The 12,911-nt window shown below is 49.3% G+C and overlaps 1 protein-coding gene across 3 annotated transcripts in view; it reads right to left on the bottom strand.

Moving 5' to 3' along the window:
* The window catches only part of FAM168A (family with sequence similarity 168 member A), a 205,469-nt gene that overhangs the window by 9,411 nt on the left and 183,147 nt on the right, over positions 1-12,911 (bottom strand). For 2 of the 3 annotated variants that reach the window (XR_010473854.1, XM_065069685.1), the window contains exons 5-6: positions 10,695-10,820; positions 1,734-1,876 (exon numbers count right to left, since the gene is read on the bottom strand). Coding sequence is in view for 2 of the 3 variants with exons in the window: in XM_065069685.1 (XP_064925757.1) it covers positions 1,734-1,876; positions 10,695-10,820 (269 nt within the window). In the remaining variant the exon portion in view is untranslated. The remainder of the gene's footprint in view (positions 1-1,733; positions 1,877-10,694; positions 10,821-12,911) is intronic. The other variant, XM_065069794.1, reaches the window with a different exon arrangement.

The raw sequence follows: 12,911 nt of genomic DNA, 5'->3' as shown, positions 1-12,911 counted from the left end.
AGCTCACTGGGGACAAACCGTGGTACCTCTGTTTGGTGGGATGAGATGGGGCCAGGACCCAAAAGACTGGTGCTGGTGGTATATAAAATGAACAAGAGGTGGAAGAAAAGGAGAAGACACTGCTCTCGGCTGATCCCAATGTACTGGCTTGAGTCCAGGAAGGCTGTGATTTTCTCAGGTTTTCAAGAGGAGATAGAGGGGGCTCTGAAATCCAGGCTGCCGAGACCCATGGGGTTTCGAAACAAGGAGAGATGGATGGGTGGGAATAAAAGAGCCAACAGCAAAAGCTCCATGTCCATAATAATGAAGACCTTGAAACATGAGCAGCAAAAAGGAGGGAACAGCCACCCCTGGGACAGGCAGGGACAAACCAGGGATGGTCAGAAAAGTTAGAGGCTTTAAAACACAAAAGGGAGATTTTATTGTGTGTAACTAGAAGTCATTAAAAAACCTCTGAAGGTGTGGAGTAAGGAGATGTAGGTGAACCATTAAATTACTTCTTTTAGGAGCTACAAAGGTTGGTAGGACAAATTGCAGAAGCGGAAAGGCATTTCAGAGGACATGCTGGGATAAATTAGGCTTATCAAGAAAAAAGTGACCGAGAAATCATCTGCCACAAAGGAACATCCCCAGCTGCTAAGTCCTTCTTGCTGTTGTTCCCTTCCAGCTGTCCAGGCTGTTGAAAATCTTATTTGTTGATCCCTGGGAAACAGAGATGAGGAAAAGGCACCTGCAAGCACTGCTTCATCTCTTCAGTTGCAGCAGGACATGGAGAAACCACTCCATGAGGTCAAAGCTGCTGGAAAAGCAGGTTAGTTGGTATTAAAGAGGAGAGGAAAAGCCAGAGGAGCTGTAAGGACAGATTGCTCCAAAGAGCTTGTGATCTTCAGCGGGAAGGGCCATCAAGGTGATTTTCGGAGGACATGTGCCCTAAATTGCATCCCTGTGGAGGATCTTGGCACCAGCACATAGCTGGAGGTGGTGACAATGCAGGAGAAACGATGATCCTGGAAACCCATCCAGGTGCCTGGGGAGGAGCTGCTCCATCAGGACACGAATCCAGGACATGCTTCAAGTAGCGTGTGCTGGTGAAGGTGACACAGGGGCTTTTCCATGGGAGGTGGCTGCAGGGTGATGCAAGTTGAGCGAGACACCAACAGCCACCAGCAAGTGGACCTTGTGGTGACCCAGACTTATTTGTGCCCTGGGGAAGAGCAGTGTTGAAAGCTGTGGAGGATGGGGAGAGGTGGGTGCAGGGACCATCCTGGAGCCAGCAAGCCCCAGCAGTCAGGTGTGTGATTTTGGAGGAAGGCACCTGACTCCCAACCTGGCCACTGCGTTGACTTTGCTGCACAATGACAACTGCACAAGACCATGTCTTGTGTGCACGGCAACAGGCTGCCCAGGGCAGTGCTGGAATCACCATCCCTGGAGGGGTTGAACAGACGGAGATGAGGTTCTCAGGGGGGCAGTGCCAGGGGTGGGGGAACGGTTTGACTCGATGATCTTGGGGGTCTCTTCCAACCAAAATGATTTTATTGTTCTGTTTCACCCAGGGGATCCAACAGAGAAGGCAGGAGAGAGACTCCAGCATCTTGGAGACCCACCCACCATGAGCACCTTCATCCCACCAGGACATGGATGCTCAGCCCTGATGGCCAAGGATGAAGCCCTTCAGGAACCTCGGGCTGTATCTGGATGCTGCTGAGTGAGGTGGCTGGTGAAGCACCTACCTGGGCGTACAGGTTCTGCTGTGGATAGGCACTTCTGATGGGGTACATCGCGGTTTGGTATGGATTCGGAGACGGCGAGTAGGGAGGAGGTGCGTTGTTACTCTGGGTTGGTGGGACCTTGTAGGGAGTCCCCGCAGTGTACCCTGGTGAAGACAAGAGTAGTCCAGGTTAGGGGGGGATTTACAGCTGCAGAAATGGTCCATCTGGCACATGAGCAACCTGAACCCTTCATGAGCCAGCGTGTGCCCAGGTGACCAAGAGGCCACCAGCATCCTGGCTGGTACCAGCACTGGTGTGGCCAGCAGGCCCAGGGCAGTGACCGTCCCTGTGCTGGGACCTGGGGAGGCCAAACCTCAAATCCTGGGGGCAGTTTTGGGCCCCTCACACCAAGAAAGGCCTTGAGGTGCTGGAGCGAGTGGAGAGAAGGGAACGGAGCTGGTGAGGGGCTGGAGCACAAGTGTGATGGAGCGGCTGAGGGACCTGGGGGTTCAGCTGGAGAACAGGAGCTGAGGGGAGACCTTCTGATCTCTGAACTGCCTGAAAGGAGCTTGGAGCCAGGGGGGTCGGGCTCTGCTCCCCAGGAACAAGCGCCAGGAGCAGAGGAAACGGCCTCAAGTTGCACCAGGGGAGGTTGAGGTTGGATGTGGGGAACAATTTCTTCCCCAAAGGGCTGTGGGGCATTGGAACAGGCTGCCCAGGGCAGTGCTGGAGTCACCAGCCCTGGAGGGTTGGACAGACGGACATGAGGTTCTCAGGGACATGGGGCAGTGCCAGGGGTGGGGGAACAGTTTGACTCGATCTTAAAGGTGTTTTCCAACCAAAATGATTCTGTGATTCTATGATTCATGATGAACTGGCTGCTCGTTGGGCACCGCTCAGCATGGAGAAGTACAAAGATGCATCAGCATCTCCTGATCTCCCACAAAACCCACCAAGCCAAGACCTCCCAGTCCAGCATCCAGCCCCTGGCTAATGGACCACAGCTGCACCCTCCACCCAGCCAGCAGCACATCTTCCCACACGAGACCATAGAGCCAATGAGTAGAAAAATCATGGAATCATTTTGGTTGGAAACGACCTTTAAGATCATCGTGTTCAACCGTTAACCCAACACTATTCCTAATGGTCAAGCCATGACTAGATGGGACTCAACCAGCATTTAAAACGCCCAAGGCAGCAGCATCCCACCACCTACATACCCATCTCTATACATCTACTTGATGAGAAGAATGTTTTTCCTTCTCTCCTCCCCAGATTCTTGTCCTTTCACATTTTTGTTTGTGGTGTGATGGGCAAAACTGTCATTTAATTGCTGGAGGATCTAATTTCATGGCACAGTATTGCTGTGCCCTGCCTATGTCCCCAAGCAGTGACCAGAAAAGTATCAGCGCCGATGCTCCAAACCTTAATATTAAGAGGTGATTTATGGTTGGACTCAATGATCTTGAGGGTCTCTTCCAACCAAAATAATTCTACGATTCTACGAATATGATGCACATCTCTAATTATTTCATCAAGGTGGGCAGCGCTGAGCAGTTTTGACCCCTGTAAAAGAGGGGACCAAGGGGCAACCCCAAGGGATGCTCAAGCACCTGTATACCTGTTGCTGCAGGCCATTTGCATTAGAAAATCTGTTTTATTGCCATTATGAAAAGCCATTTACTTGCAGAGGAATGGCGATCAGTGTGAGCAGCGGTTGGGCAGCCAAACAAACGTCCCCTGCGATATTTTCAGCTTTGTGATCCTGATACAGCAGGTTGCAGCAATTTTTGTTCTTTGTTTGGATGTAAGAAATAGAAACTGGCCTTCAGCATCCCCCAGTCTTCCCCATCATCTCCCATCACCCCATCAGGCTGCTTAGCTGGAGCATCCGCGTCCCAGATTTACACTTTATTGAAGGTCTAAAGAAACCTTAACTTACCTTGCGGCATTGAGGAGATGCTGAGTATATGGGGAACAAACTAAAATGAAGGACCCTTTCCAAAACATGGAAATCTGTCCCAAAAAAATAAACCTAACCTAACAAAAACTAACCCAAAGGATAGTGTGATATCAGCTGTTGGTATCATTTTGGGTTTTTGTTGCTATTTGCACTGTTTGGTACTTATAATATTATATTTTCCTTCCAGGAAGAACCAGCAGTATCAGCTCAAAATCCTCTAATGCAAGTCTGATCACACAACATCCCATAACAATCTCTGCTCTTCTTCTACCTTCCTACCTGTTGGCTTGTGATGAATACAGGGTTGACCCTCATACCCTCCATCAATTTTGCTCTCCAAAACAAAGGGGTGGCTTTAAGCAAGTCCATTATAACACTGTATAATCCAATTTTTATTACCTAGAAGGCGAAGTGCCATAAGCCCTCATGTCATCTCAAGGAAGAGAGACCTTCCCTGAAGAGCAGGGATCCCTGCGCCAAGGAATTACAGTATCACAGTATGTTTGGGATTGGAAGGGACCTCAAAAGATCATCTAGTCCAATCCCCCTGCTGGAGCAGGAACGCCCAGGTGAGGTCGCACAGGAACATGTCCAGGCGGGTTTTGAATGTCTGCAGAGAAGGAGACTCCATAACCTCCCTGGGCAGCCTGGGCCAGGCTCTGCCACCCTCACTGAGAAGAAGTTTTTTCTCAAATTTAAGTGGAACCTCTTGTGTTCCAGCTTGATCCCATTACCCCTTGTCCTATCATTGTTCGCCACCGAGAAGAGCCTGGCTCCGTCCTCGTTAGACTCACCCTTTATATATTTATAAACATTAATGAGGTCACCCCTCAGTCTCCTCTTCTCCAAACTAAAGAGACCCAGCTCCCTCAGCCTTTCTTCATAAGGCTGATGCTCCACTCCCTTAATCATCTTTGTTGTCCTACGGTGGACTCTCTCCAGCAGTTCCCTGTCCTTCTGGAACTGAGGGGCCACAGCTGGACACAATATTCCAGGTGTGGTCTCCCCAGGGCAGAGCAGAGGGGCAGGAGAACCTCTCTGACCTACTGACCACCCCCTTCTAACCCACCCCAGGTACCATTGGCTTCCTGGCCACAAGGGCCCAGTGCTGGCTCATGGTCACCCTGCTGTCCCCAGGACCCCCAGGTCCCTTTCCCCTACACTGCTCTCCAACAGCTCATTCCCCAGCTTACACTGGAACCTGGGGTTGTTCCTGCCCAGATTCAAGACTCTACACTTGCCCTTGTTCTAGTTCATTACATTTCTCCCCACCCAGCTCTCCAGCCTGTCCAGGTCTCTGATGGCAGCACAGCCTCTGGCGTGTCAGCCACTCCTCCCAGCTTGGTGTCACCAGCAAACTTGCTGATAGTACACTCTATTCCCTCGTCTAAATCGTTAATGAATATATTGAATAATATTGGCCCCAGTACTGCCCCCTGAGGCACTGCACTAGATACTGACCTCCAACTAGACTCCGCACCCTTGACTACCACCATTGATTCCCAACCTCTAGAGGCATTTCCAAGGAAGGCTCCATCAAGTTGATACTACAACATTATGACTCAAGTGCTAAATTGGGGGAAAATCCTCAAGAATACCTAAAGTTGTGCTTTGAATTGAAATAAATGAGGGTAGATGAAAAACTGAGCTGCTGCAGCAAGACCCCCATGACTGCATCAAGTGAGCTGTGAAGGCATCGAGGTGTTGGTCACAGCTCGATGAATGGCTAAAATAATGGATATAGTAAAAAATATGCTTGTATGAGGAAGAAAAAGCACGTGGGGTGGGATGGCTGGTGAGAAACGGCCCCAGGGGGGTTGGCAGGAATCATCCTCAAAGCACATGGGCCCCCAAGACCGTGTAGGATGGAGAAGTCAAGGCTCAGCCCAGCGATAAGATGTTTAAACACTCAAATATAATGAACTAATTTACTCAACCAGTGTTCAGGGCAGCAATTAATGAAAGCCAAGATTTCGAATCTGCTAATAGCCCGTATTATCCACCCAGCACTGAAACAGCGTGAAGATAAGAGGAGCTTTCAAGGAACTCCCAAACAGCATCTCACCACCTCCTGATTACTGCAGATTGGAAAAAAAAAAGCCTTAATTAAACAGCGAAGTAGCTGTGACCCTTTTTCTGACTCACATTAGCAGAAGAGCAACTATCTTTAAATGAGAGATGGAAGCAACGAAAGGAAGTGCTGGTTTGAAAAAGCAGCAGGAGTGGAGACTCTTCCATCATGAGATCCTCCAGGAACCCAACAACATCACCTACAGACCCACCAAACTCCTGTTTTTTTTCAATTTTATGGATTTTTTTTCTACCCTGAACTCACTTTTTTCCAACAAAGACCTTGGAGGCTGCGAGTTTTTGGCTTCATTTCTTCTGGGCATCTGGAGACGTGGACCAACTCAAGGCTGCGTGGTTTCACTGCCTCAAACACTCACACTTGCTGCCATTTCCCAATGACTGAATCACAGACAATTTAGTTATGATGTTAAAAAAGGTATTAAACGTAATAGTCCAGGCAGACGTCATCTTCCATGTTTATATATTAGGAAAAAAATAGAACAATTTGTGGGTAAAAATGAAGCATTATAAAGTTTTAATGATGGAAGATGATGGATGCTTCTCTCAGAAAAGCATGTCTAACAGCTAATTTTAAAGCCTAATTATGACTACCTAACACTTTATTAGGATTAGGAGGTCGGCACGGCCTGTGCTTCTGCCGCTTCGTGGTTCAGCAGACGGCTGGGATTTTAAAAGTAACAGCAAGTCTTTAAGCTCCAGTTTCTATTAAAATTGCTGATTAAATCCCTCGTGCTGCTTTAAAAATCTCAACCTTATTGATCTTGCAACACAGAGATGCCTGGAATTGCACAGATACATTTTTCTATATTGTTCGGAATCTGGCAATGCGGAGGAAAAACCTTTGTCCTGAATTTTGTGTCACCAGCTCCTTTTGTTTCCACAAGAGTTCACCACAAGTATGATTCCTTAGATGGATAATCGACTTGTGGCCGCATCCAAAGAGTTACAGTCAATAGCTCCATGTCCAAGTGGAAACCAGTAACAAGTGGTGTCCATCAAGGGTGACTACTGGGATCAATACTATTTAAGATCTTCATCAATGATGTAGACAGTGGGATCGAGTGCACCCTCAGCAAGTTTGCAGATGACTCCAAGCTGAGTGGTGCAGGTGACACACCTAAGGGACGGGATCCATCCAGAGGGACATGGACAAGCTGGAGAAGTGGGTCCATGTGAACATCATGAGGTTCAACAAGGCCAAGTGCAAGGTCCTGCACCTGGGTCAGGGCAACCCCCAATGTCAATCCAGGCTGGGGATGGAGGGATGGAGAGCAGCCCCCAGGAGAACGACTTGGGGGTGCTGGGGGTGCAAGATTGGCCATGAGCCGGCAACGTGCGCTTGCAGCCCAGAAATCCACCCGTGTCCTGGGCTGCATCCCCAGCAGCGTGAGCAGCAGGTGGAGGGAGGGGATTCTGCCCCTCAGCTCCGCTCTGGTGAGACCCCCCTGCAGTGCTGGTCCAGCTCTGGGTCCTCAGCACAGGACACACATGGACCTGCTGGAGAGGGGCCAGAGGAGCCACAGGAATGATGCGAGGCTGGAACAGCTCTGCTGGGAGGACAGGCTGAGAGAGTTGGGGTGTTCAGCTGGAGAAGAGAAGCTGCAGGGAGACCTTAGTGAGGCCTTTCCGGAATTAAAAGGGGACGAGAAGAAAGATGGGGACAGACTTTTGAGCAGGGCCTGTTGTGACAGGAGAAGGGGTGATGGTTTAAACTAAAGGAGGGAGATTTGGGCTGGACATGAGGAAGAAATTGTTGTCCCTGAGGGTGGTGAGAGCCTGGCCCAGGTTGTCCAGAAAGGTGGTAGATGAACCATCCCTGGAGACATCCCAGGCCAGGCTGGACGGGGCTCTGAGCAACCTGAGCTGGTGAAGATGTCCCTGCTCATGGCAGGGGTGGCACTGGGGAAGCTGGGAATGTCCCTTCCAACTCAAACCATTCTGTGATTTCATGATTCTCTGATTGTATAAAACCAGACTTGCACTTTTCAGTAAATTCAAGCTGTGTCAAAGGAGGATGCCCTCACCACACTCCCACCCCTGGGAGCAGAAGGCAGCTCCCCCAAGGAGGTCACCAGGCAGACCTTGGGGCTGAAAGCCAAGGTGCATGGTGGGCACGAGTTAGCAGCCATGAGTAGCTCTGGGAGATCCTACGTGGTTGCCCAGCTGAGTCTTACTGGTTCTACAAGTCTGGTCCTGCTTCTGCCACCACCCTCCAGCTTGGCTTATCCTCTCCAGCCTTCTTCCTGGCTTTATTGTGCATCCATCCTCCCTTCCCCAGGGGCTGAAGGAACAGCTTTGGAGCAGTGACCATGGGGACATCACTGGGGAAGGTACCATGGTGTGGACACTAGTGCGGGCAGCTCCTGGCAGACCTATGTTGCCTCTGCCAAAGTCCTTCATGTCACATCATCACTGCCACCACTATTGTCACCAGCCAGACAAAAACAAACAGGAAGCTCTGGGGCAGAAATAACCATAAGTAGCAAGTGATAGGATGAGAGGAAACGGCCTCAAGTTGCGCCAGGGGAGGTTGAGGTTGGATTTAGGAACAATTTCTTCCCCAAAGGGCTGTGGGGCATTGGAACAGGCTGCCCAGGGCAGTGCTGGAGTCACCATCCCTGGAGGGCTGGACAGACGGACATGAGGTTCTCAGGACACGGGGCAGTGCCAGGGGTGGGGGAATGGTTGGACTTGATGATCTTGAGGGTCTTTTCCAACCAAAATGTTTCTGTGATTCCATAAAGTTCCTTGCTCACTACCACACACAAAGCTTTCTGTCTTTGACCCCAATTAATCTCAACTGGAGCATCTAAGCAATGAAACAAAACACCGCAGGAAAAATTAAGCTCTGAAAACCCATCACTAAAGGACAAGATGACAAAAGGCAGGGATATGTCCCCACAGTTCAGGCAAGGCCAAGATGAAGGTACCTGGGGAGCATCCCCTAACCAGCCTTTAATTTCACACCTGTCTTTCCACCAGCTTCCAGTGCAGGTTCACAGCCCAGCAGAGCCCTCAGCACCTTTTGTTTTGTCTTACTGGTGCAGATGTGGGGAGGTACAGAGTGGATACTGAATATTCATTCTTATTTATCCCTCTTCACGCTGGTAACAGAAGACTTCATCTCCAAGGCTTCTCCCCCATGCAGAACTGATGCTGATGGTCATGAATAAGCTCTCACCCATCTCCTGCCACAGGACACGTGGGAAAGGTTGTTGTCCCAAGAACAAAACCTGAGCTGGGTGAGATGGAGCCCCAAGAACACAACCAATTTGGATGCCCAAGCTGAAATGCTCCTGATTTTCCAGACCCTGCGCTTGAGGCGGCATCTCCCAAAAGCTCCGGCAAAGCCAACCCCAACCTGAACCGTCTCTGCAAATCAAACCCTCAAGGCTTTATCCATGAAATTCCATCTCCAAATTCAATGTGCCCAAGCCAGTTCTCTGGAAAAGAGGCCGGCCCGCATGGGTCTGGCCAGTGACTGCATTATTAATCTCTTTTATCACCCACGTTGGGTGGCCACAGCCAAATTTTGTCCCTCAAACCCTTTCCTACCCTTGTACCTGCTCTTCCCCCCTCTGATTTCAAGGGAGGAATCTCGCTTGGAGGTGCAATGGGGAGGAGAAATCCCACCCAGGCATGAGCTGCACTCCAAGGGCATTTTCCCAAATAATAGCTCGTTTTCTACTAATTATAAGCTGAGATTTTTTTTTTTCCAAACACTTACAACTTGGACGAACTCGGTCTGGTGTGAAATGAGGCGCAATGCAAAGCACCATGTCAGGCGTACAGCCCCTACCCCAAAGAACAGCAGGGACGGCCCTTTTCAAAGTCTCTGAAAGCTTTGAACAGACTTACTTTTAATAATTAGTCTCATTTTAAAAAAAAAGAACAATTTTCCCCCCTCATCTCATGATTTAATTAAGCAGTAAAAAGGGAGCCTAGAGCAGACAGATGTGTGCACGGGCACAATGGTCCCAGCCTTGCAAACAACATGGCCCATGGACAGTCACCTTATATTATTTCCTCCATATGCAAGTGGGAGTTTCTCCAGGTCCCAGAGGTGTTTGGAAGGTTAATTCTGCATTTTGATCCTGGGAGTGGTCCCACCCCATCAGGGACCTTATCACCCCTCCTGGAGCCACTGTTTGGTCCCATCAGGGATGAGATTAGAAGGTTCCACCTGGAAAAGCCTGTTTGACTGTGATCCATAAGCAGCACCTCTTCCCCCTGCCACTGCTCAGCCAGTCTGACTTAAAAAATGGGAATTTCACTCTGGTTCCTTGAAAATAATGCTTTCTTTTGGAATTTTTTCCCTTTTAAGGGAATAGGAAATCATCTCACTTTGTTTTGTTTTGTTTTCTACGCACACTGTTCTGCTCGAGCACGGAGCATCACCACTGTGGATATATGGGGTGTTTCAAAAAGATGGACCCAATTTCAAAGCAGTGTGAATTCACATGGGGTCCGTCGTTTTGAAACACTCTGCGAACAACCCCAGGTTGATCCTGGGGACCAAACGCTCAGCTAAAAGTGAGATCTTCACCCTTCTCCACTTGACTTTCTCCTCCGAAGGAGCGCTTGGAGGGTCGGTGCTCTCCTATTCATGCTCCTTGATGGTTTTAGCGCACGTGAACAGAAAGGAGCAAGGATGCCACCTGGTTTTCAGAAGAAAAAACCCAAGAGCTCTGCAAAAATTTCTTCCCAGAAGGGAAATTCAGAAGCAGAGAACACCTGGGACCTGCAGCACCCTCACCTGTATCACAGCTCAGCACCCAAGGCAGGACACACGGACACACGCGCACCTGCACGGACACGAACGATCCCGCCTGTTGGCTCATCCCAAATAACCCCATCCCCAAATAACCCATAGGCAAACGGGCAACGAAACAACCAAACAAAACCCCAGAAGAAAAAGGTTTATTTACTGAATGCTGCAGAAGAAGCCTGATAAGTTCTGTTCTCGGTCCCGGTGTCCACCGGGAGGTGGAAGGTGCCCTCCGTGGCACAGGAGGACGAGGTCTGTGGCCAGGCTTGCTTCATCAGAAGTGTCGCTTGAGTGGAGACAGAGAAGATGTTGTCACACAGAGAAATGAAGGTTCAAACTTCCCACATTTACGTCCCATTTGAACCACTTGGCTGCTCTTTCTTGGTTCTTTTTTCCCCCCTTTTAGTGACAAACATTCATAGGAATTTCTCACGGCAGCTCCTCTCACCCCACCTGCTTCCCATGGAGGGATGGTTGGCACAGTTACTGACCCCAAACAACTGGTTTTCTGAGCCAAGTGACCTATGTGAAGATCAACACCTGGGGGACAGGGCCAGCAGAGCCACCAGCCCTCCCCAAATGCCACTGGCCACATAGGGACCAGTATCTCCTGTCCTTGGCCTTGTGTTTCCCAAGCTGAGCCTGTTGTCCGAGGCATTTTATTGCCAGTAAAACGCTCCTGAGATGCTTCCATGGCAGGTACCAGCAGTGGACAAGCTACTGGTCACTGTGACCGTCCCATCACAGCGTTGGGTGGTCATTACAAACTCTGGAAAGGACAATGAGGAGAAGCAGCAGCTTTGGGCAGCTCACCCCGTTATCCCAGTTTGTGGAAAAGTATTTACAGAGCTAAATAAAATAGTCCAGAAGAATCTCAAGAGCCAAATGTTGTGGGATTTGAGAGGGACTGACAGAATTCAGTCCTTCTGTGGGTCTTCAGTTTTCTGAAAGGGCAGAAAGTCTTATACTAAGTGCCATAATCACCTCTGTATGATGAGCCAGGACTTGCTATACCATTATCCTATATCCAAAGGCATTGCCAATGCTTAATTAAGAATGATTTTTATTACACCAAACGCTTTCTGGAGAAGGCAGATAACCCACACAACCCTACGCCAAGGCTCCTTCCCAAAATTGGTGCCTCTTGGAAAGGCTTAACGGGTCTTTTTCTGCTTTTCTTCTTATTCCCCCCTCCACCCCGCAAAACTATGGATCTATCCTAACTTTTTAATCCACACTAATCTCAAATGGTGTGGAATACCACCTCCACCTTTTGAAAGCCTCAGCCAGTTATTACCACCTGCTGCTCGCCACCTTTCACTGGCATCATAAAAGAAATAAGGTCCAGGTTTTCCATGTAGTGCAGCATTTGCACACCCAGCTACTAAAGAAGTAAAACCAAGTGAGGGCTGATCGATCCTCAACAAGCCGCTTAGTGATTGGAGCTCGCTGTGAGGTTGCAGAAGGTAAAGGAGGTAAAATGATGCTGGAATCAAAGGAAATCACCAATTTATGGCTTCTTTAAAGGTATTTTGTTGTGAACACAGACGCTAAACTGTCGACACACTCTCTCTACAACGTCTTGCTGAATTGCCCAAGATCTCCAGAAGGTTGGAGGTCAGGGCATGTTCCAGTTGTCCCCTTCTCCCTGCTCAGGTGGTGTTAGGGACAGGTAGGATTTCCTCAGAAATGCAATAGAGCTTTTGGGTCAGATCTGCAAACTCAAGAGACTTCTAGAGATTTAAAATAAATACTTTTGGGCAAGAAAGGAACAACAGAGGCGTGACTTTGTAGGCAGGGAACTGTTTCTGGTGGCAGAACCAGCCAATACGGACAAAGCCATCTGAGGAAGAAAGATTGGTTCTTTGGAATGGACACCATGGCCCTCAGGAGGAGATGGTGGGTTCCTCATCCTCCCCATCGGCCCCAAGGGAGACGTTTTAAGGCCACAATTAATAAATTCTTCTCCCAAGCACATTCCCACCCCCTGGGAGGCTCAACACTAAGCCCTACAGAAGGGACTTCATGACTTGGTCGAGGCTTATAAACCTTTCTGCAGCCCAAAGGCAAGAACAGTGATGGTTCAAACCCCTCCAACGCCTCCGTGGCTGCTCAGACTCCTAATGAACCATCTCTGAAGATGTAATTGAGAATCTGGAGTGCCACAGGGCTGGAATTTGGGGATGAGCGATCAAGGAGGCCAAGGAGGAATCAGTGCTGGTGCCACAGCCGTTCCTCCTCCCTCACCTTCTTAAAGAGAAAACCAGGAGGCTGGTGGGAAGCAAAAGATCCAGGCTGCAATTTCTCCTCCACTGATCATGTTCTGCTCCTGGTCCCTTTCCCAAAAGGTTTGCGAGATATTAAGGATTTCCAAACT

The sequence above is a fragment of the Columba livia genome, chromosome 1, assembly GCF_036013475.1.
Source record: "Columba livia isolate bColLiv1 breed racing homer chromosome 1, bColLiv1.pat.W.v2, whole genome shotgun sequence".
Lineage (NCBI taxonomy): Eukaryota > Metazoa > Chordata > Aves > Columbiformes > Columbidae > Columba > Columba livia.
This window is presented reverse-complemented; position numbering and strand designations above follow the sequence as displayed.